This window comes from Mirounga leonina, unplaced genomic scaffold (genome assembly GCF_011800145.1).
Source record: "Mirounga leonina isolate KUSES-001 unplaced genomic scaffold, KU_Mleo_1.0 Mir_82, whole genome shotgun sequence".
In the NCBI taxonomy this organism is placed as follows: Eukaryota; Metazoa; Chordata; class Mammalia; order Carnivora; family Phocidae; genus Mirounga; species Mirounga leonina.
In genome coordinates this window covers 32975472-32998740 of record NW_023270825.1, presented here as the reverse complement: position 1 = coordinate 32998740, position 23269 = coordinate 32975472, and the positions used below count along the sequence as shown (strand labels likewise).

Here is a 23269-nt window from a genome sequence, read left to right as displayed (position 1 = left end):
ATCATGACCTGAGCTGAAGGCAGACGCTTAACTTATTGAGCCACCCAGGCGCCCCTAGAAATGTCACTGTAATTATTTCTTACATTCAAGTAAAAGGTAAATTCAGTTTTTATTTAAAGAAATATTAATATTTCAGATTTATTAAACTCTGAAAAGTAAAAAGTAGAACATACTTCCAGAATTTTTATGAATTCTAACTTTTGTCAGAATTTTTCTGTCATTATAGGTCGTTTATTTAACTTAAACATACTTAGAGTAGGGTGAAAAAGTGCTTTTACAAAGTATGCACAACTTTAATTTTAGAATATATATTGCTCTTTATGTTAAACATTTTTTCAACTAGCTGTAGTAACAGACAGACTTAATTATTATACGACCTAACAGTTCCACTCCTAGGTATATATCCAAGAGAATTGAAAACATACATCCTCACAAAAAATCATACATGAATGTGCATAGCAGCATTATTTTATTAACCAGAAAGTAGAAACAGCCCAAATGTCTGCTAGATGATGAATGGAAAGTGAAATGTGGTATATCCATAGAAAGGAATATTATTTGGCAATCAAAAGGAATAAAGTACTGATTCATGCTACAACATGGATGAAACCTTGAAAAAATTAGGCTAAGTGAAAGAAGCCAGTCACAAATGGCCGTGTATTGGTCATTTATATGAAATGTCCAGAGTTGGTAAATCCGTAGAGATAGAAAGTAGTTTAGGAGTTCCTTAGGTATAGGGAAGGGGAGTTAGGAGGGTATGGGAGTGATTCCTAATGAGTATGGGGTTTCCTTTTGGGGTGATAAAAATGTAAAATTGTTTATGGTTGCACAACTCTGAATTTACTAAAAACTAATTGTATACAGTAATGACTTTTATAATATATGAATTATTTCTCAGTAAAGCTGTTAAAAAATTATAGACTTCAAAATGAGTTACATGGAAGGCTGATCTATTACATCTGTTATTAACTTTTACAAAAAACGTAACACTTTGAAAGAGGACACAGTTTCATTTTTTTTCTCAATATTTCATCACAGTTATGCTTTATATTTTGGCTGTCATTTCACATTTGCCTTTATTCCTTACGGAACATATTGAAGTTGATGTTACATCTGCAACCTTCCTTCTGTTTAAAGTTCTTTATAAGAAGAAAAATGAGGAAATAGTTTGTCTCTGAATTCCAGCAGCCTCAATATCTCTCTATGCCTTTTCCTATGTCTCTCCTGTGAACAAGAATTTGGATATTAAATATAGGATGATCTGGTTTGTATTTAAAAAAACACTTCTGGCTACTGTGTAGAAATTGAATTAGTAGAGCCAATAATGGAAGCAAGGAGATTTAAGAAACTGAAGTTGTCATAAAGTATGATGATGGCTTAAACTAGGATGATAGTGGCAGTGGAGAAAATGGATCAGGCTGTGTTCTAGAAGTAGAGATGGCAGGACCTTGTAATGAACATGGAGGGTGAAGGAAGGAGGAAGAATGCCTGAGTAACTTAACTGGGCGGATAGTGGTGCTGGTTATTACTGAAGGGAAGTCTGAAGGAAAAACAGATTTGGGGAGAAAAATGAAGAGGCCCATTTTCCAGGTTTGAAGGGCATTCAGGTAGACATACTGAGAACATAGAACTGAATATATCAGGGGTGCCTAGGTGGCTCAGTCAGTTGGGCATTTGACTCTTGGTTTCAGCTCAGGTCATGATCTCAGGGTCATGAGATTCATCCCCATGTAGGGCTTTGTGCTTGTGGGGAGTCTGCTTGAGAGTCTCTCTTCCCCTCTCCCTCTGCCTCCCCCATGCACTCACACACTCTCACTCTCTAAAATAAATAAACCTTTAAAAAAAAGAATATATCAGTCTGGAATTCTAAGGAGAGATCTGGGCTATAGTTGTATTTACTGCGGGGAGAGCAGGTCAGAGGAGCAGTCTGTTTATATGTACTTGATGTGTTTGCAAAATTTAAAAATAATTGTTTAAGGATGTTCACATTCACAATTTATAAAGATAACTGGGTTGGAAGGAAAAGTTGAGAACCACTGCTGTCAAATGTATTTACTTCTCTGTTAGAGGTATAAAATGTATTATCGAATTTTCATCTTAATTTTTTTTCTCATTTAGAAGATGATCTGGAATTTTATTAATGCAGTAAGGTTTTATGAATACATATTAGAGATACCAAAAATATAGAAAATTTCCGTGTATATTAGAAGGCCATCCCTTTTCAAGTTAGGGCAGTTGCTTTTTTAAGTTTGCTATTACCTTAAGGTCATATTTCTGTCTGCCTTCTACTAAGTATCTTTTGGATGTCCCACATACCCCAAACTTCTCATGTAAAAAAATGGAAGCAAACAATAAAGATAATCCTTTTTTTTTTTAAGATTTTATTTATCTATTTGAGAGAGAGAGAGAGTACGCGCACACATGAGCTGGAGGGGGGGCGGGCAGAAGCAAACTCCCTGCCGCTGAGCAGGGAGCCCGATGCAGGAACTTGATCCCAGGACCCTGGAATCATGACCTGAGCCGAAGGCAGACACTTAACAGACTGAGCCACCCAGACACCCAAAGATAATCCTTCTTGAGTGGGCATTGGGAGGAGCAATCTCAGGTTGGAGGAGGATTTTGAAAACTGTTGCTTGACACTGCAAAGGCTTTTCTTGATGCCGTCCTTAATATATATATAGTGTGAGTGAGGGGTAAAGTTTAGGCCAAGCTAAAGGAAGATAACACTTTCAAATTCTTTTCTCTTCCACCAATAATTTAAAATTCAAAATAAATCTATAATAAATAAAGAAATAAAAATTAAAAAGGAAAATTATTTTGGAATATTGAATCCCTTAGGAAAGATGTAAATAAATTGATGAAACATTATCTCTTTACTATATCCCCATCGTTAGGACTTCAAATGTGAATAGCTTACGAGCTTACGGGTACTAAAAAAAAGGCAAAGAGAAGAATGTTAGGCTGGAAGATAATTGTATTTAAACAATCCTGTAATCCTATAATTTGAAATTCAGAAGATTTTGTTTCATTTAGAAAGCAAAGACTGTTTTGATTAGTACGGAGCCTGTTTAAGATTCTCTCTCTCCCTCTCTTAAAAAAGTGTGGGGGGGGCCTCTGTTTTCTTTTGTATGGTAAACTAAATTAGCCACTAACAGAGTTGGAGAAGAAAGATGGATGAAGATAACTTCTAGCACTAATAAGAATTGATCAGTTAGATTATATGGATAGAAGTCATATAGAGCATGTCAAGGCATTGCTCAGACTTTAACTCAACCAAATGGTTCATCTCTGATGTGAAATAAATTTTGCTCTTAATTTTAGGGGGTACATTTTAAACAGCACTAGATAAACTTATTATATAAGCAAAGCATTTCTCCTCTGCACTCTTCTTCAGCCTACACAGAGAGAGGCTCCATTCCAAACCAGCTAAATCTGAGGAGTCAAGGGGTAGTGATACCTAGGCAAGAGGAGAGAGAAAAGCATCTCTGGCTGATTTTGTCGACCTTTGGCAAAAGTCATAGATCTAGATATAGCCTCCACAGTGATCTAATTAGTTTCCCTCAGGGTAGTAGTTCCCTAAAATTTTTAAGGTACATTTTATTTTTTATTTTTTTTAAAAGATTATTTGACAGAGAGAGAGTGCATAAGCACAACAGGGGGAGTGGCAGGCAGAGGGAGAAGCAGGCTCCCCGCAGAGCAGGGAGCCCGATGGTAGGACTTGATCCCAGGACCCTGGGATCATAACCTGAGCCGAAGGCAGACGCTTAACGACTGAGCCACCGAGGCACCCCTTAGGGTACATTTTAAATGGCATTTATATAACAGTTATCCAAGGAAGCTAGTTAAAATGAAGAATCCTGAAGTCTGAGATACGGCAAAAGAATTTAGTATTTTGGGGGCGCCTGGGTGGCTCAGTTGGTTAAGTGGCTGCCTTCGGCTTGGGTCATGATCCCAGGATCCTGGGATCGAGCCCCGCATCGGGCCCTGCTCAGCGGAGAGTCTGCTTCTCCCTCTCCCACTCCCCCTGCTTCTGTTCCCTCTCTTGCTGTGTCTCTCTCTGTCAAATAAATAAATAAAATCTTGAAAAAAAAAAAAAAAGAATTTAGTATTTTGATAAACATTCCAAGCAGGTGATCTGAGGAGAACACTTTGAAAATGTGCTGGGTATTGCCTTCAGAAAGTTATTTGATAAAATCATCAATCAGGTGACCAAGTTAGCCTGATTTCACAGATCTCTAAAAGCTGCTAACAAAAATGATCTCTTCACCACCTTAAATAATCCCTGTAATTCCATATTTAGATTTCCAAGACTTTTTGGCTAAAAAGCAACAATTTAAGCAGATTTTGGAAGCATTGATTGACAGAGATGATAAGCAGTTTTTTGATAATCCTACATATTAGGTACTTCTAGATTATCCTACATCTTACGCCAAGATTACAAAATTGTATGTATCTCTCTTTAACCAGTCTCTCAACTGTGTTTTGACTCTCTGCTAGCTTTGTATAACTTTCTAAAATTCACTTTTGATTTTACCTGGCAGAGTTTTCAAGATTTTTATCAAAACTCTGTTTTCACATCAAGAAAAAGGCTTGTTAGGGCACTCTATAGTTGGAATGCAGCAGAACACGGTCTAAATGAATGAGTTCTCTTAACCATATTTAACCCAAGAGTGAATACTATGTGATTCTATTTGTATGAAGTAAAATACCAGGGAAGGTAATCTATGCTTCCAGGAATCAGGATGATGTTTACCCTGGAGGACGTAGGGTAGTTAGTGACTGAAAGGGGCATGAGGGGCAGGGCTCCTGGGGTGCTGGTCATAGTCTGGTTCTTGATTTGGGTGCTGTATGTTTCATTTGTGAAAATTCATTGAGCCATACACTTACGATTTTGTGTATTATTGAACTTATGGAGTATATCCATGAAAAGCTACCCCCCAAAAAGACTAGTATGTAAATTCTACATTTTTAACTGGATCATTTGATTGCTTTACCTCATTGTTGTTATTGTATATATTGGGACTTAGATTTCCTCATTTCCTCTTTACAGTAGTAATATACTTTTCTGAAATTATAAAAGTATTTAATGACACCCTCAAGCATAATTTCTGAAAGACGCTGCTGCTTTCATGAGAATTCTTGGTTATGCCTTATTATGAAGAGATAGATAGATATACATATATATATCTTTATCACTTAGAAAGTATTTTATCAAATTTCATGTCTATCATCGATTGAGAATAGTCAATTTTGTGTTTTAGGAGCTGCAAAAAGATCCTGTCTTCTCATAAAACAGTTTTTGAGGTAGACCAGTATTATCTTTATGATAGGTGGCCTCAGTTTTGGCAAGGGTAAAAGGCTTCTTAGTTAAGGAAAGACAAGTAACAATTGGATAGAAAAGGACTCTGAATTAGAAGATTCTTAGGATGTCAATCAGTTGCTTGGCTCATTGAGCTGCAGTTTAACCTATATGGAGCAGAAATACTCACTGCGTACAGGTGTTGGATTTCATTAGACAAAAAATGGACTACTTAAGAGGTTTTGGAAATGGCCACATGCCACTTAACCAGATGGGATGAAAATTACAGATGGAGAAGTTCAAAAGAATATTAATACTAATTCCTTTATAACTTCTTAGAATTAAGATGACTTTGTTACATCTTATGGAGGTATACTGGAGGAAAGAATATAGGCAATAACTTAGCTTTCAAGAAGATTCATGTGAGGGGCGCCTGGGTGGCTCAGTTGGTTAAGTGACTGCCTTCGGCTCAGGTCATGATCCTGGAGTCCCGGGATCGAGTCCCGCATCGGGCTCCCTGCTCAGCGTGGAGTCTGCTTCTCCCTCTGACCCTCCCCCCTCTCATGCTCTCTCTGTCTCATTCTCTCTCTCAAATAAATAAATAAAAAATCTTTAAAAAAAAAAAGAAGATTCATGTGAATCTTACCTACCTTTAATGCTGTAAGTCTAACATTTTTTGATATGCAAAAATACACTGTTAGCAAAAATTATAACTAGTACCACTAGTTAAATTTCAAAGCCTACAAATAGAACACAACAGGAATTTATTATCAATTTGATTTAGGGGTGCCTGGGTGGCTCAGTTGTTAGGCATCTGCCTTCAGCTCGGGTCATGATCCCAGGGTCCTGGGATCGAGCCCCGCATTGGGCTCCTGCTTGGCGGGAAGCTTGCTTCTCCCTCTCCCACTCCCCCTGCTTGTGTTCCCTCTCTCGCTGTGTCTCTCTCTGTCAAATAAATAAATCTTTAAAAAAAAATTAATTTGATTTAGATAATTTTAGCAGTTTGGGGTGTGATTGTTTATGAATCTAAACGCATCCCTTTGAAAGAAACACTGAGAGAAGTCGAAGACACAGTTACATTGACCGTGTATTCAGGAAGGGATGACAGCACCTGGGAAACAGACACTCTTCTATGAAGGGGACAGATGTGGTGAGGTTTAGTCTGCCTTTCCGGGTGGTTGTGGTTTAGAAATTACATACCTTATTGCAGAGTCATTGTTTTCACCGGTCAGGAATGGAGGGTGAAGGGGTCTCAGTTACATTCCCTCCTGCTTCTCTCAAGCCTTTGAGGCCCCTGAGCATGTCAGGTTTGTTAGTAGCTAACTAACAGTGCAATGCTCTGCGTACTCTTGTATGGTTTTGTTTGTTTTTTACTCTTGTACATGTTTGCAGTTAACAGAGATGAACTTAATTGAAGAAAACAGAAGCCTGAGAAAATACTGCTGTTACTTAACTAAACCTCCCTGCTTTCAACTCATAATTGCTTTACACTAATGAAAAATTGTAACATTTTAATGTTTACGCTAAATATTTTGTTATTTTATCATTACTCTTATTTTGATTTTTACCTTTTTTATCTTTTAGATCCATGTGAAAGCTCATTTTGATTATGACCCCTCAGATGACCCTTATGTTCCATGTCGAGAATTAGGTCTGTCTTTCCAAAAAGGGGATATACTTCATGTCATCAGTCAAGAAGATCCAAATTGGTGGCAAGCCTACAGGGAAGGGGATGAAGATAATCAACCTCTAGCTGGGCTCATTCCAGGTAAAAGACAATACAGTAGAACATATTTAAAAGAACATTTAAAATACAAGCCTTCACAGAGAAAAACTCACTTTTTCATGCAGTTGGGTCTTTATGTGTATTAATAAGGTCACAGAAAGCTACACATCCTCTGTTTTAAGATCCAAAAGCTAAAAACAAGTTTTTTCTATACTCAGTCATATTTCAGAGAATGAGGAATGGGCTTCTTTTATTAACTTTAGAGGATGATGCTATACCCCTGATTCTTCGCAGTAACAGACATGGGACATTCCTCTAAAATCCCTGGAGTACTGAGTAGCCATCATGTTCTGCTTAGTGCTTGTGCCAGATATCAATCTGATATCTTCTCATCATGCCAGCCTTAGCCCATAAATATTTAGAACTAGAGTATATTGAGTGATTACATTGAGTTTCTGAAAGATGCATCAAGGGGATTTGGGTGATATCATTTGTAAGTCTTTTTATAGGACAAATAAAGTGTTAGAATTAGAAGATTAAAGAGGTCATATTGTCCACCTCACATTAATGTCTGCTGCCATTACAACAGTCTACATACGTATGTACTATAAAAATGTGCCATAGAAGTACATGACTTAATGTTTTTAAACATTTTAAAGTGTAACTGATCAAAATTTTGTTCCCTATTTTTTTCTGAATCTGTCAAAATCAGATACTTATTTAAAGAAAAATTTTTTTTACTTATTTTTAAATTTTAATGCTCTTAAAATTTCCCCTGTCTTCATAGTTACTTGTTTTTACTAGGAATGCAATCTGTATAGCTCCTAAAGATAACCTGGTTATCTTTAATACTTCTTATGTATACCAAACTCAGTATTAATGTTTTTGCTTGTGTTCTTATGAAATGCACTAAATTCTACAGATTATCCCAACATAGATGGAATTTGCTTATTGATTTCAAGAAATCCTTGGCTTGAAACAAAAAGAAGATACAAAAATTTTAAAAGTAGAACTCTAATCCAAATTTTCTAAGTAAAACCACTTTTATCCTCCAGAAAAAATACATTTGATTTTAAGGTAGATATCTGAAAAGAAGATGAAAATCAAAAACCTTGAGAGCCTCCTATATTAAGATCTTAATTCTGACAGGAAAAACATTGTATGTTTTTCATATATCTATATCACTGGTACCTTAAAGGTGGAAATAAAAATCATTAAAACATACACGTACATATGAAGAAAAAGGGATTGAGAATAATAAATGCAAGGGAATATATTGAGTGGTATCTTAAAATCAAAAAGTGATGAATGTTCACATATTTTGTAAAGTTAACTCCTGGAATTAATTTGTTTGATTTGAGATAATTCTAAATGATCCAGAACCAGGATCCAGCATAGTACTTTCCACTTAGTAAGTGCACAGTGAAAGCTTTGTAAAAATTGAACTATTAATTTTTCTAACACTGGTTTATTACTTATCTTTTCTAATAGATGATATGTCTATATTCTAGTAATACATGTCCTAGGATTGGTTGCTAGTGAGGTTGAAACTTAATACTTTAAACATTTGGAGGCTTATAGTCATAGCTGACATACTCTCAGATGGTGGCAGAAAGATTTAAAAGGAAATATAAATGAAAAGTTACTTCTGTTTTTTTCCCCTTGATTAAAAAACAAACTTACATTCTTTTGTCTTAAATTTTACTGCCTTTTCTTCCTGCTATTAAGGGAAAAGCTTTCAGCAGCAAAGGGAAGCCATGAAGCAAACCATAGAAGAAGACAAGGAGCCAGAAAAATCAGGTTGGACACTTAATATTTGACATTAATGAAAGGTTTCTTGGGTCTCCATCTGGAACTATGTTTAAATTTACATACCAGGAGGCGCCTGGGTGGATCAATCGGTTAGGCAGCCAACTCTTGATTTCAACTCAGGTCATGATCTCAGGGTCCTGGGATCGAGCCCCACATTGGGCTCCTCACTCACTGGGGAGTCTGCTTGAGGATTCCCTCTCTCCTTCTGCCCCTCCCCCTGCTCGTGCTAGTTCACTTCTTCTCTCTCTCTCTCAAATAAATCTTTTTTAAAAATTTACATATCAGAACTGTCAAAAAAGATGTATTCATGGTAAGAGTGATATGAGAGGCAATACTAATTATCTTAGAACTCTAAAGAAAGGACAAGATATAAGAATTAAAGATCATCTACAATGTGAGACTAATGGAAAATTATAACTATTTCACTGAAAAATAGTTCTATACAACAATATGTGTTTATAAATTTAAATGGAAAACTGAGTTCTTCAATTTGAAATACGTAGCTTTGTTCAGGGAAACAAGTATCACGTTTACAGTTATGCTTTTAATTGTTCAACAGGAAAACTGTGGTGTGCAAAGAAGAATAAAAAGAAGAGGAAAAAGGTTTTATATAATGCCAATAAAAATGATGGTGAGTTCGGGCACCAGGATGGCTCAGTCAGTTGGGTGTCCAACTCTTGATTTCCACTCAAGTCATGATCTCAGGGTTGTGAGATCGAGCCCTGAGTTGGCCTCTGCACTGGGTGTGGAGCCTGCTTAAGATTCTCTCTCTCCCTCTCCCTCTGCCCCTCTCCCCCCACTCCTGCTCTTCCCCCGCCCAAAAAAATGATGGTGAGTTCTACTCTTAGATATAGCTGGATTTATATCTGAAAGAGGTCCGTATCTAACACTTGAAAGAAATTAAACTGCTGTTTTCAGGGAGTTATATTTCTAGTCCTGTTTTGCTTCTTAACGTATGCTTAAGAAATTCATTTCGCAGAAAGTATTTTCTTTTGGAATCCTATGAGTAGTGCAGCATTTTGAACTTTGAGAAAAACTGGCATAAAAATTAAAGTACAGTGTGGCATTATATAGTGTTATATTGATAGTTTTCTGTTTTTCCTACTTAAATTCTTTGTGAAATTAATACATACCTCTAACAAAATCTACAATATGGTTGTATTTTAGTAAATTGAGTATTTTGTCTACCATAACTCATGTCACTGAGGCAACCCATTCCACAGAACCTGCTACCTGCTGGCTGAGTCAGGCACATACAGTTTTTTGTTTTATAAGTGTAGCGTCTCTTCTTATCAAAGACTCTAATAACACAGGGCTTGTATTCCCAAGTGACAGCAGTCTGCTGGACCTGAGTGATGGCTGTTGTCTCTCTGTTAGAGAGACACACTATCTTAGTTCAACAGTTTCCACCACATCCAGTTATTATAAACTCAACCTGATTTTACTGCTTTTCCTTACCTTCTTGGTTGGTCCTTGTGTGCATTAGAATTTGCTACCCCTGCTTTGGTTCTTGTCAGAAAGAAGCCAAATAAAGCAAAGGCACTCCTAACAATTTATAAGGCTTATTCTCTCAATACCTCCAGATATTTTTTTTAGGCAGCATAAATTAAACATGAAAATAAAATGTTACAGATTATTGAAAAATCCCATTTAAAACTAAATCTGAGATTTAGTCTACCTTTTTTCCAAAATAAACATCCTTAATGCTAATCGAAACATTGTATAGCTAAGATTTATTGAACTTTTAATCCTTCCCTCTGTGTTTGGTAAGTGATTAATATCTGTTTCTTCATTCTTTGAAACACACTAAATTGGCTCTGCCCTAATAGCTATTATGCCACAGAAAACCTGCAGATCTGAAGCTTCAGATGTGTAACTGAGTCTTTGTAAATAAAAATGCTGCCACAATCTGACTGGACATGTTACAAGAAAGAACTCTGATTTTTCAGAGGGCACAGCATTTTGGGAAGGGCAGGAATTACATTGCCATTCATAATGGTGTCATCATAATGAATATTTTTACTAATAATAACTATCATTTATAATAACCATCCTCTTCCAGGGGTAGTAACTATATGCTTTAGATACCCTCATCTTGGGTCTCACAGTAAATTCCTTGAGATTATAGATTAATAAAGAGAAGTTCAGATATTAAAGATCTGCTTAAATTCTTAAAGCTAATATAGAGCTAGAATTTAGACAAATACAGTTTGAGTTCCTCCTCTGCACTCTGTGCTAAGCACTGGCAAGACTAAGATGATTGCCTGCCCCCATGGAACTTACAGCTGAGTGTGACTATACATCTGATGCTCTTTCCTGGTCAGGGGAAGTAATATGAGTGGGAAGATGGCAGGCTGCTCGTTGTCTGCCTTTGTTTCTTACCACTTGACAGCTCTGATTTCATCTGGATTATGGGCTTTAGGAATGTTATCCCACCTGTCACAATTTATACCTCTTCTTGAATCATGACCTCAGGTTAGTATTCCAAGTTTGGATAGCACAAACTGATTGCAAGTTCTGTAATCAGAACTACTTTCTCTGATAACTCTAGTTTGTAGCTACTATTTTAAATATTTGTCTATGCCAGGAATTGTGCTTAGCATATATATTGTGTCTGATCCTTAAACCAACCCTCTAAGTGTAGTATTAGTATCCCCGTTTTACAAAAATGACAGACCGTATTCTCATTAGTTCATCCCTTGGTGCCCCACCCTCTGTCAAAGTATGGGCTGCCAACTAGCTATTTTACAGTACAAGCAGTACAAGTAGTTTTATTGTATTAAAACATTCAAACTACGAAAAAAGAGAAGCAATAAACGCTTCTAGAAGGATTAATATATTGTCTGATTTATGTTCATAGTATTGGGAAGTATATATTGATACTGGAAAACATTCATATAATCCTACCCAGTTATTACTTATCTTGATTCAAAAAGTTAAGCGTTTTTATTAATAAATTGTGCTTCTTTCCAATTGTTTTGGAAGGTCTGTATCTTTATAACATGGCAATCATTCTGTCTGAAGGGCTTAACTTTTTCTTTTTCAAAGATTATGACAATGAAGAAATCTTAACTTATGAGGAAATGTCACTTTATCATCAGCCAGCAAATAGGAAAAGACCTATCATTTTGATTGGTCCACAGAACTGTGGCCAGAATGAATTGCGTCAGAGGCTCATGAACAAAGAAAAAGACCGTTTTGCATCTGCAGTTCCTTGTAAGTTTGGATGCATTCTCATTTTCCTGTGCTTTTCAGTTGACCACCTTAGAACCTAACTGGAGGGAAATTTTTCATCCAGTTCATTGAAACAGTTTTGCCCAGGAAAGAGGAACTTTGTTTTAATAAAATCTTTTGAGAATTTGTAATTCAAGATAGTCATTATTGAGAAACTTCAGTTTTTCCTATGGTACTAATTATTTTCTAAATGAATTTCAATTTGGGCTTCTTGCAATTCCCTGTTCAATATGGAATCAGCTCCTGGTTTTTTAAACTGGTGCAGAAGACAAAAATTTAGACCTAATCTCTGAACACAGAAGTTCTGTTTAGATTATATAATATCTGGGGGGTGGGGAGGGTTAAAAAAAAAAAATCTTAGTGGAAATAAACTTTAGGAAAAGATGAGTGGCAGTGTTTTAAATGTCAGAAGTAATTTAAAGTGTAAGCATAAAATGTGTTAAGGCAATTAAATATAACTATTATTAAGATACTAAAACCACATTTTTGTTCATTTCTCAGTCTAGAAATAAAATGACTCAGTGTTAAATACATGGGCTCTTAAGATTTCCTCAGTTCATCTTTTTACATTTCATCTGTATTACAAAATTGAAGTTTTCCCTGACTAGCAGAATTATCCCCCAACCTTCCTCTGATCCATGCCCGTTATTTTTACCTGATTTTGTTTGCCTAGATACAACTCGGAGTCGGCGAGACCACGAAGTAGCTGGTAGAGATTACCACTTTGTATCACGGCAAGCATTTGAGGCAGACATAGCAGCTGGAAAGTTCATCGAACATGGTGAATTTGAAAAAAATTTGTATGGAACCAGCATAGATTCAGTACGGCAAGTGATCAACTCTGGCAAAATATGTCTCTTAAGTCTTCGTACACAGGTAAATAAAGTTCTCATACATTTTTTTCCCCCACTGATCCTCTATGTTTTTTAATGGACAAAAGAGCTTAGTCTCTACTATTTCAGTTATAAACATTTGATTTAAGAAAAGTATAAATTACTAAATGCCTTCAGAATTCCTTTATATTACTTGGGCTAACATATTTATCAAAGCACGTTGTCTTAATTAATGATGTTTTTAGATAGAAAAGGGCATGTTCCTGTAATCCCTGTTTTGGTAGAGTGCTTCAGTTTAGGAACACATGGTCATGCAATGGCAAAGGCAGGATCAAAACCAGTCTCTCCTAATTTAAACAGTCTGTTTTCTTTTGGGTGTACTTTTCCAGAACTTCTTTTGTGTGTGTGTGTGTGGAGTTTCTCTTTCTATTCTGCTTGCGTTTAGACCCTGGCACATGGTAACATTACTGCTTATTTCTCCTTCCTCCAAAATGGATTTTGAATATGGTTATTTATAATCTTTATGTGATCTTATTAGAGGATATTTTAGCATCACAGTTGTAGACCTTCAATGTCATTCATTTTTATTTCATTATATAAACAGGGTAAGCTAATTTTGTGTGTGTTTGTGTGTTCCAGGTACACAATATATTCTTACAGTGAATGGTAGGATCTGGAAATACTGTGAATTGTTTGTTACAAAGATGTTTGGAAACACTCATAGGCGATGTTTGTTTTTTTTTAATGACATTATTATTCCAAGTATATTATTGGGAAGTAGTTAAATAATGAAAATTATTGTAAATATCCAAAATATCTTTTGTTTAAATAGTCCTTGAAGACTCTCCGGAATTCAGACTTGAAACCATATATTATCTTCATTGCACCCCCTTCACAAGAAAGACTTCGGGCATTATTGGCCAAGGAGGGCAAGAATCCAAAGGTAAAGTTATTATAGTTTTGTACTGTTCCATTGAAAATAAACATGAAACAGTCATGACATAACATGTCACAGTGCTTAAAAGCTGTATCAGCTTGAGCTTTCAAACTGATTATTCTTTCGGCCCTATCACTTTTCCCAAAATTGCTGTTGTTGCCTCTGGCTGGACTGTGGCAGCTCTCCAAAGCAGGGGCCTTCTCTTGTTGTTCCCCACACATTCCCCATAGCTACCCCAAGTGTGCGGTTTACCCTTGGTATTCCTTGAAACATCCTTAATCTTCTTCACATGGGTCTGTGTTATTTCCAGTAGGGATTACCGTAACCCCCTGCCCTCTACTCCCAAGAAGAAAGTTCTCTGCACGTTCTTAGGAATTACCCACTTTTTTCTGCAGATACTCTGCATGTGTGGGGAGCCAAATCTTGCTTTTCTCTGATTGAAATTTATGTTCTGTTTGTCTTCTCCCTTTGGTCTTCTCACATGATCTGAAACGGTAAATTTTTTAAAAATTATTTTAGATGCAGGACATGGTTGAGGGTAGTTCACATTTTACTAAACATTATTAATAATAAAATTATATTAATATGTTAATCCGAAAGCATTGACTTTATTTAAATGTGAAATGAAAACTGTCAAGTGACTTACTATATTGAAGTAACAAATACTTTTCCTTGTTTTTTGCTGATTTCTTAAATATTTTTGTTTTACAGAGGAATCATTCAGTTCTCATTTCATCTGCTCTCTCTAAATCTCCTTAAAAGCCATAAGCACACATCATAACACACTTCTTTATAAGATCCTTAAAAGTCAGTAAAAGCGTATCACTCCTTTCCCATGATTCTTGGCTGTACACCATAGCCACCAAGATAGATCTTTTTCCATTCTCAATCTACTTAGTATTTCTTATTCAGTCTATATGTGAAGGTTGTATTTTTCAATGTCTTAGGCAATAGACAGTCAAGGATTTTCCCATCCTACATGATGAGCATAATTCTGGTTGCTTTGTTTAGGCTAAATAGGTCGGCTGGCTAAAGTAGTGTTCACACAACACCCTTTCCGTGTTTGCAACACAATCGTAAGTTCATAAATTAGTGGAGTCAGAGTATCTGCTGTTCTTAGCACTTGGGATGATACCAAAAAAAAAAAAAGAGAGAGAGACATGGTCACTGGCTGTTCTTGAGGGGGATCACAATAAAGAAAACAAAACTATGAAACTAAGTGCCCAGTAACTACTTTGGTAGACCACAAATACCATGGTTGTTTAAGGAAAAGGATGGACTAGAGTGGACTTCTTCCTATTTGTTCAGCCTAATTTTTCTGTTTTCTAATATGCACACTTACTTTGTTACGTTTTTCTTCTCCAAGGATTCAGTATCATGCGAGGGCTATATACCATTCCAAAACAGGTTAGGCAACTTTCTTTGGGTTGGTAGTCTCAGATAGTGTTCTCATGGGATTATTTATCCTATTATTTATTTTGAATTAGCTATCCCCAATTGAGTAAGGTCTAGAAAGATACCAATTATACATATTTTTAAAGGAAGAACTTAATCAGTACCAAAATGTTTTAACACTTTACAGTATGCTTGATTTTCTAATGAGAATTCTCTAATTTTTGAAAATTAACTTCATGAAATTATTTTATATACAATAAAATGCATGCATTTTATTCAGTGAGTTTTGGCAAAATGTATACCTGTGTCACTGCCATGCCAGTTGAGATTTAGAACATTTTCATCACTCTAGAAAATTCTCTCGTGCTTCTTTGAAGTTAATACCCCTCCATTCTTCCCTAGGCAACCACTAATTTGCTTTCTGTCACCACAGATTTATTTTGTCTGTTCTAGAAGTTCATATAAATGGAACCATAGAGTTTAAGTTTGCATCTGGCTTTTGATCAGCATAACGTTTTTGAGATTCATCAACGTTGCGTCTAACAGTAGTAGTTCATACCTTCGTATTGCTGAGTGGTATACCGTGAGCTAAGTATATCACAAATACATTCATCAGTTAAAAATTATTTGGGTTTCCAATTTTGAGCTGGTGATTAAAGCAGCTCTAAACATTCATAGTCTTTTGGTGGACATCTATGTTTTCGTTTCTCTTGAATTGCTGGATCAAAGGGTAAGTGTATATTTTAACTATATAAAGCTGCCAAACTGTTTTAAATCCATTTGATTCCATTTGTTCCCAGTTTGGTTCCATTTGTTCCACATCCTTACCAGATTTTGCTTTTGTTGGTTTGTTAAGAATTTTTGCCATTCTAGTAAGTGTGAAGTGTTATCATTAAGGTTTTCATTTGCATTTGCCTGATGACTAATGTTAGTATCTTTTCATGTAGTTATTTAGGCATATTCTTTTGTGAAATGTCTTTTTTTTTAATTGGGTTGTTTTCTTACAGAATTGTAAAAATTCTTACATATATTCTGGATATAAATATTTTCTCAAAATCTTTATCTTTTTTAATGATAATGTTTTGTGTTTTGAAGATCAGAAGTGTTTTAGAGAAGCACACTTTTTTATTTTTCTTACGGTTAATGATTTTTGTGTACTGTCTAAAAAAACTTGCCTGCCCCAAGATTATAAAGATTTTATCCCATGTTTTCTTGTAAAACCTTTCTTGTGTTAGCTTTTACTTTTAGGTCTATAATCTCTCAAACTAATCTTTTCCAGTGTGAAGTAAGGGTGGTGGTTGGTTTGGTGTTTTTGTTTTTTTAACACATATGGAGGATATTCCATTGCTCTAGCATCATTTCTTGAAAAAGACTATCCTTTTTCCCACTGAATTACATTGATACCTTTTTTAAAAATGACCTGGCCAAATATGTAGCAGGAAGCAGAGTGGGGATTATTTCTGGACTCTATTCTGTATTTATGCTAATATCACAGTCTTGATTACTGCAGCTTTATTATAAGTCTCAAAAAACAGTTGTTTGAAATACTTATACATGGTACAACATGGATGAACCTTGCAAACACTGTAAGTGAAAGAAACCAGTCACAAAATACCATATATTGTATCATTCCGTTTTATGGGATGTCCAGAACAGGCAAAACTACAGGGACCTAAAGTAGGTTGCCTAGGGCTGGGGTTGGGAGAGAATGGGGAGTGGCTTCCTATAGATATGGGGGTGTTGGCTGGGGAGAGGGAGATGAAAACACTCTAAAATTGTGGTGTTGATTGCACAGCTCTGTGACTATAGTAAAAACAGTTGAAATCATTCACTTTAAAATAGGTGAATTGTAAATGAATTCTATCTCAAGAAAGCCATTACCAAAAAAGAAAAATCCCAGCAGGTGTTTCTATAGAAAGTTAAAAGATGGTTTTTAAAATTTATATGGAAATTAAAAGGAATAACTAAAACACTCTAGAAAACGAATTAAGTCAGTGGCTCCTGGGTGACTCAGTTAAGTGTCCAACTCTTGGTTTGGCTCAGGTCATGATCTCAGGTCATGGAGTGGAGCCCCGTGTCAGGCTCCACACTCAGCAGGAGTCTGCTTGAGATTCTCTTTCTCCCTCTGCCCCTCCCCCCCACCCGCCCCACTCTCACATGTGCTCTCTCCCTCTCTCAAATAAATTTTTAAAATTTTTTAAGATTTTATTTATTCATTTGACACACAGAGAGAGAAGGAGAGAGCTAAGCACAAGCAGGGGGAGTGGCAGGCAGGGGAGAAGCAGGCTCCCTGCTGAGCAAGGAGCCCACTGTGGGGCTCAATCCCAGGACCTTGGGATCATGACCCGAGCTGAAGGCAGCCGCTTCCGCTTAACCGACTGAGCCATCCAAGGGCCCTCAAATAAATAAGTCTTAAAAAAAAAAGTTGGAGGCCTTTTGTCTTTGTTAATTTTATTATTTGTCTTTCTATTTAATTGACTTATACTTTGGCTTTAATTTGCACTTGCTCTAGTTTCTGAAGAAAACTTAGATCTTTAAGTCTTTTTTTTTTTAAGATTTTATTTATTTGACAGCACAAGCAGAGGGGCAGCAGGGAGAGGGAGAAGCAGGCCGCCCACTGAGCAGGGAGCCCAATGGGGTGCTCGATCCCAGGACTCTGGGATCATGACCTGAGCCGAAGGCAGACACTTAAACGACTGTGAGTCACCCAGGCGCCCCTCTTCTTTTCTAAAACGAAGTTATAAATTTCCGTCCAAGCAGTTCTTTAGTTGCATCCTACAAATTTTGACATTGTTTTTTTTCTCATTTTTCTCATGTCTCTTCTCATGTTTGTCATTTTCTTCTTGAACAGATGGGTTATTTAGAAGTATGTAACTTCCACATATTGGGAGATTAAAAAATATTTTACTGATTTATAATTCCACTGTGGTCAGACAACATAGCCTATAAAGATGTGAATCTTTCAGAAATGTTTTCAGCCTTATTTTATGACCCAACATCAGTTCTGTCTGGGTGCATGTTCCATGCACACTGGTGAGAATGTGTAGAGGCTGGTGTATCTTACTGCCTTTTTATTCCACTTATGTTTCCTCTCCTTTGGTATTTCCAGTAGTGCTTTTTATCATACATAGAAGTGTTGAATAAAAACAAGTCCTCAGTTTTAACTCTGTGCTAATCAGGAAAGTGATGGTGTTCTCACTGGATGCAGAATGTAAATAATCAGTCTGATTGTACTCTGAATCTCTCTGCTAGAATGGGGGCCTGAGAGTGGTAAACTGGTAGTATGAACTGTTACAGCCAATTTTGCCTACAGGCCAGTTTTTTCAGTCCAGAACTTTTTGAGCAAAAACATTTTGTTTCATCTTAGTCATGAATTGTAATTTGAAAAATAGGATGAAATTAAAACCTAAATTAAAATAAATGGTATAAGCTGTTTTGGCCAAAGACAAAATAATGCCTTAAATTTGATAAAAACTAGGTGGATTGGTTCTTTATGTGAATCTATATGAGATGTAGGGCTTTACATTTCAATTCTAGCACCACAAAGTTTAGATTGTTTTGACTTCTGGAATGTTCTTTCAATAGTCTTAAGATATGAGACCTAAGTTTTAGCAAGAATGTTACAGTGTGTTCAGTTATAATGGTGTAGGCGAGTCCCCTAGGAAACAAAGGATTCTGTGTACCACAGCCAGATGCACAACATTCCAGAATGAAAATTAGAGAGCCACACAAGAAACTGCCTCAGGACAGGCCGGAGCTGTCGTATTTTTAATGTTTTCCTACTGTTAAAGAAGTTCAACCAGCTGAATAAGTTGTTTTGTATTGTGGGTCCAATATAGTATTGGTGTGTGACTTTTATATCGGAGACATTTGGACTTGAGTTAGTCCTCTTCATTGATGGGTCATTTGGGGGCAGTTTTACTTTCTTGAACACATGTGCCTGGTAATCGGGATTCTGTGTAAGTTTCACACCCTACCTTACTACTTGTTCATCTGTGTGAAACAGCTGTTTCCTTTACCCAGTGTTTTAAAGTAGCCTGCTCTGTATCATTTCCCAAACTCTTCTTAGAATACTTTTTTTGCATCTCTAAAACCTACTTGGTGTACTGAAAACAGAGAAGCAGTTTAAAGCCAAGTTAATTCCCCCAGAACATTAGATTATTAAATCTTGGGTTGACCGGCAGTGTTTTCATAAAGATACCCATTCTATTGATCCTTTTCTTTTCCCATGTTTACCCTGCTTAACTCTGTAATAGATCTAAAGGACAGCAGATCTTTATAAAGCCAAGAGTAGATGGCATTTGGGGTCCTACCAGCCTTGCTTCAACCTGAAAGTTTCACTCTGTATTACAAAAGATGTTATTTTTTAGGGAAAGGTTATGATGTTCTAAAATGCTTGAAAACAAATGTTTGTAGGGAATTCTAAGTAACATTCTTTGCCTTGAAGCCTCTAGTGAGTAAAACAGAAATACATGAAAACCTGAGTAGCAGTATAAACAGGTTATATTGAGTCCCAAATGAATTCCGTATGAGTCCTGAAGTCACCAGAGCAAAGGATGATAATCACTGAGGCCATCACCGGGTTGAAGAGGAGCTCCTGAAGTGGCATATTTTGAAAGACAGCAAACAATAGAAGGCCATTTTTTTGTTCTTCAGTCATCTCTGACTCATTGTGTATTTTGGTAAGGAGTGGAATTACCTCAGTTTTTGTCTTTTTCCAGCCTGAAGAGTTGAGAGAGATCATTGAGAAGACTAGAGAGATGGAACAGAACAATGGCCACTACTTTGACACAGCAATTGTGAATTCAGATCTTGATAAAGCCTATCAGGAACTGCTTAGGTTAATTAACAAACTTGATACTGAACCTCAGTGGGTGCCATCCACTTGGCTGAGGTGAGGGAAACATCCATTCTATGATATGATTGGACTTGATCTGGCAAACTGCCACTAGGAAGAGAGCCCTGATGCTTCAGCAAGACCCTGAGGTGACAGGCCAAATAAGCTGTAGACCTGTTCTTTGATCTCAAACTAGTGAGAAAATTCCCTTAGGCAATTTGTGCATAGCAGTCTTTATTCTCTGTACGTGGCTTTAGAGGTTCTTGCCTCCTCTGGGGATTCTAAATGGAAGCTTTCAACAGACCAGTTCCATTTTATCCCTGTAAAAACCTTTTAATTCTGTTTTCACCTAAATCTTTTCTGCCTGGTCCTATTTCCATGAAAAAACTTGTCTATATATACACAACGGTCCATGTCTCACATAGTTATAAATATTGATGCTATTTAACAGTTAACTTAAAGGACTTCATGGCGGGGCCGGGTGGGGGGAGCTGTGTTTCTGTGTACTGGGCAGGACAGTATTTGGTTAGAAGGCTGGTTTTGTCATCAGAAATATTTTCCTAAAATGTAAAAAAAAAAAATGGCACCACTTTGGTCTCAAGCTACTCTGTTAGGCTTGAATTCATTTGTGTGTCTTTTAATTCTAAAACATTCCGTTAGAAACACCAGTTTTTTAGCTCAGACTTTGTGGATCAGATTTCACTGCACACACAACAGATTCTGATCTAGTTAAATATATATAGCATATGCTGATTTTTTTAATGATTTTCTGAAGTTTTTGCTTAAATTATCACAAGTGATTCTATAACCTTGCTTCCTTCTCTGATCTGCATAGTACAATAGAATGTAAAAGTCACACTTTCATGAATGGCAGATGGTCATATAAACTGTTTTTTCCTCATGATGCAAATCGTTTTTCATATACATGAGAGGACATAGCACATTTGACAGTTTTGCATTTTTATATGTGAGCACAGTATAATTTGATGACTGTGCCACATATAAGTAATAAACTGGAATTCTGGGATAAATATAGCTGCTGTACTGTATACTAATATTTAATAGGTGACAAATGGTCATTGGTAACACTCATTCAGCATTGGAATAAAATTATATCCAAGGGGAAATACTGTAACAACTGACTTTGAGATCACAAGGAAAGGATGACCTGAAAGTCATTTGAACGTTATAGGAAAAGAACATGGGGGTGAGGGGGGAGTTAAGCATACAGAAGCAGGTTTTTATCCTATCAAGTTCTGCCTCTTAGCGACCAGAATGCAATGGCTTGCTAAATCATAAATGTTTAAGCTAATGGGGTTTTCATACTGTCTCTATAGCTGTAGCTATAAAATTCAGCTTCTGCAATTGGCATGGAAAGTTAATTTGTAGTCTTTTCAAGTCTTTAGGGATGGTGTGATGTGTGTCAAACGACCTCAAATGTGAATGTCTTGATTTTATTTTTATGACTTTAGCTACAGCATTACCTGTTCCCAAAGCTAAACACTGGAATAACATGGAGTTGTCATTTAATTTAACATAAGCAATGGTTGTAAATGAGTAGTTTGTCTCGTTGTTGTGTATATATTTGATTTCTATGTAATTTTACTTGAACAAATGTAGATAGTTACGTTGCCTTTTCTGTTCAAATCTGCATGGCCTTGAAGTCGGCTGCAATGTGTCTTATATGGAAGTACTTTCAAGATAACCGTTCCTTAGGAAGAAAGTAACATTCCTGGGTCAGGGGAAGGAATGCCATACTATCTTTTCAGATCTGAAACACTCCAGTTTAGGACAGAAAACCAAGGAATATTGGCACTTAATCTTTTCAGTTTTCCAGTTTACTTTCTCTTAAGGAATGAAAGGTAGTCTATGGTAGACAATGGAGTTTTATGAGCTGCTTTTCATAACGGACAGCTGTTTTTGGCCCTAAGATCTAAAAGGTTGGCGGCTGAAGTAGCTGTTGTGCTGGTTCCTGAGTTACCCTGCAGACCGTAGAGCCACACGAGGGCCATGTGCTTTCACAGGCACATGCCATGTCATAGTATACTCTTAGCTGACAAGAGATTTGGGGGGTCAGTGAAATCCTACAGTTCTCTCCTTATCAGCAATGGGAGAGGGACAAATGTTTATGTCCCAAACTTTTCTCCATCTCAGTGACATGGATGTGTTGATATTCAACACAGTCCCTAAACAAAGTGAAAACTTAGTTGTTGACCTCCTTAAAAAAAAAAAAAAAAGCCTTGCTATACACCCAGTTGTCCAGCCGCTCTGGCCAGTTGCATTTCCTGTCCTTTGCGGCTCTGACTGGAGACCCCAGTGTGGGGGAGGTCTTAACCACTTACAGGAATGATAGCAATAGCTAATAAAATGCACGGGTAGTTCAAATAAGGAAATACCTTCCTTTGCTAAATTTTCCTAAATCAGAACAAATGGAAAAGAATAGTATTTAGACTAATCCAGATTTGCTTTGTGTGAGAAATGTAGTATCTGGATTTTCTTTCTCCTTTTCTCATGGCCTAAGGAATAAGTATTGATAAGGAATAATTTGAATGTAGATTTGTGAATGTGTATGGAAACTATAAACCAGGGATTTAGCCTTAATAAAAGGTAACCTTTCTGACATTTATTGTTAATCCTCCTTTGTACTCGTATCTTGTATCTGCACTCTATTTTGAGTTGTCATACTGCACACTGTATTGTAAAAACAAAGTAAAATTATATTTCAAATAAAACCATTGAGTACGTTCTGTGTTTACATCCTCTGCTAGTCAAGGTTTCAACTCACCTAACCACTTGGTCTGCAAGTTTTTGCCAGAAATAAGTCCACTGGAACCTCTGCGTGAAACATAAAATACCTTTTAATTTATTCTTCATGGTGGGGGAGTGCCCCCTATTGGCACAGACATAGGTTCTGTTTCCTTGTTTTAAAAACGTTTTATTAAAGATAGCGTAACACTGGGAACTTAAACATCTTCTAGGAAAAAACGTATGTAATACTCGGGCAAATTCCACTTATATGCAGCCAAGGATTTGCGGGGACAAAGGCTAGGGATGTGAGTTGACAAATACATAACATTCACTTTTCTACTGTACCACTCTAGATCTCCCAAAGGAGGCAATCATACCAACAAAAAGGGTCACACGTACACACACATCTGGCTTTCTATTCATGATCATTCCCTTCCCCTATGGATCA

General features: G+C 36.6%; 1 protein-coding gene and 1 long non-coding RNA gene across 4 annotated transcripts in view; one reads left to right on the top strand and one right to left on the bottom strand.

The window, feature by feature from the left end:
- Positions 1 to 22805, top strand: part of MPP5 (membrane palmitoylated protein 5) — a 78083-nt gene extending 55278 nt beyond the window's left edge. For both annotated transcript variants that reach the window (XM_034992404.1, XM_034992403.1), the window contains 7 exons: positions 6884 to 7067; positions 8754 to 8825; positions 9397 to 9468; positions 11886 to 12053; positions 12745 to 12947; positions 13737 to 13847; positions 19958 to 22805. In XM_034992404.1, the coding sequence (XP_034848295.1) occupies positions 6884 to 7067; positions 8754 to 8825; positions 9397 to 9468; positions 11886 to 12053; positions 12745 to 12947; positions 13737 to 13847; positions 19958 to 20134 (987 nt within the window). In that variant the 3' untranslated portion in view covers positions 20135 to 22805. The remainder of the gene's footprint in view (positions 1 to 6883; positions 7068 to 8753; positions 8826 to 9396; positions 9469 to 11885; positions 12054 to 12744; positions 12948 to 13736; positions 13848 to 19957) is intronic.
- LOC118002130 lies at positions 1039 to 19964 on the bottom strand. Of its 2 annotated transcripts, XR_004676953.1 has the most exons (5): positions 19717 to 19964; positions 14225 to 15349; positions 12727 to 12831; positions 6868 to 7017; positions 1039 to 1224 (listed from the first exon to the last, which is right to left on the bottom strand). It is a non-coding gene; the product is annotated as an uncharacterized LOC118002130 (long non-coding RNA). The 2 variants fall into 2 exon arrangements; XR_004676952.1 differs by lacking the exon at positions 19717 to 19964 and having other exon boundaries at positions 14225 to 15444.
- Positions 22806 to 23269: the final 464 nt, after the last annotated feature.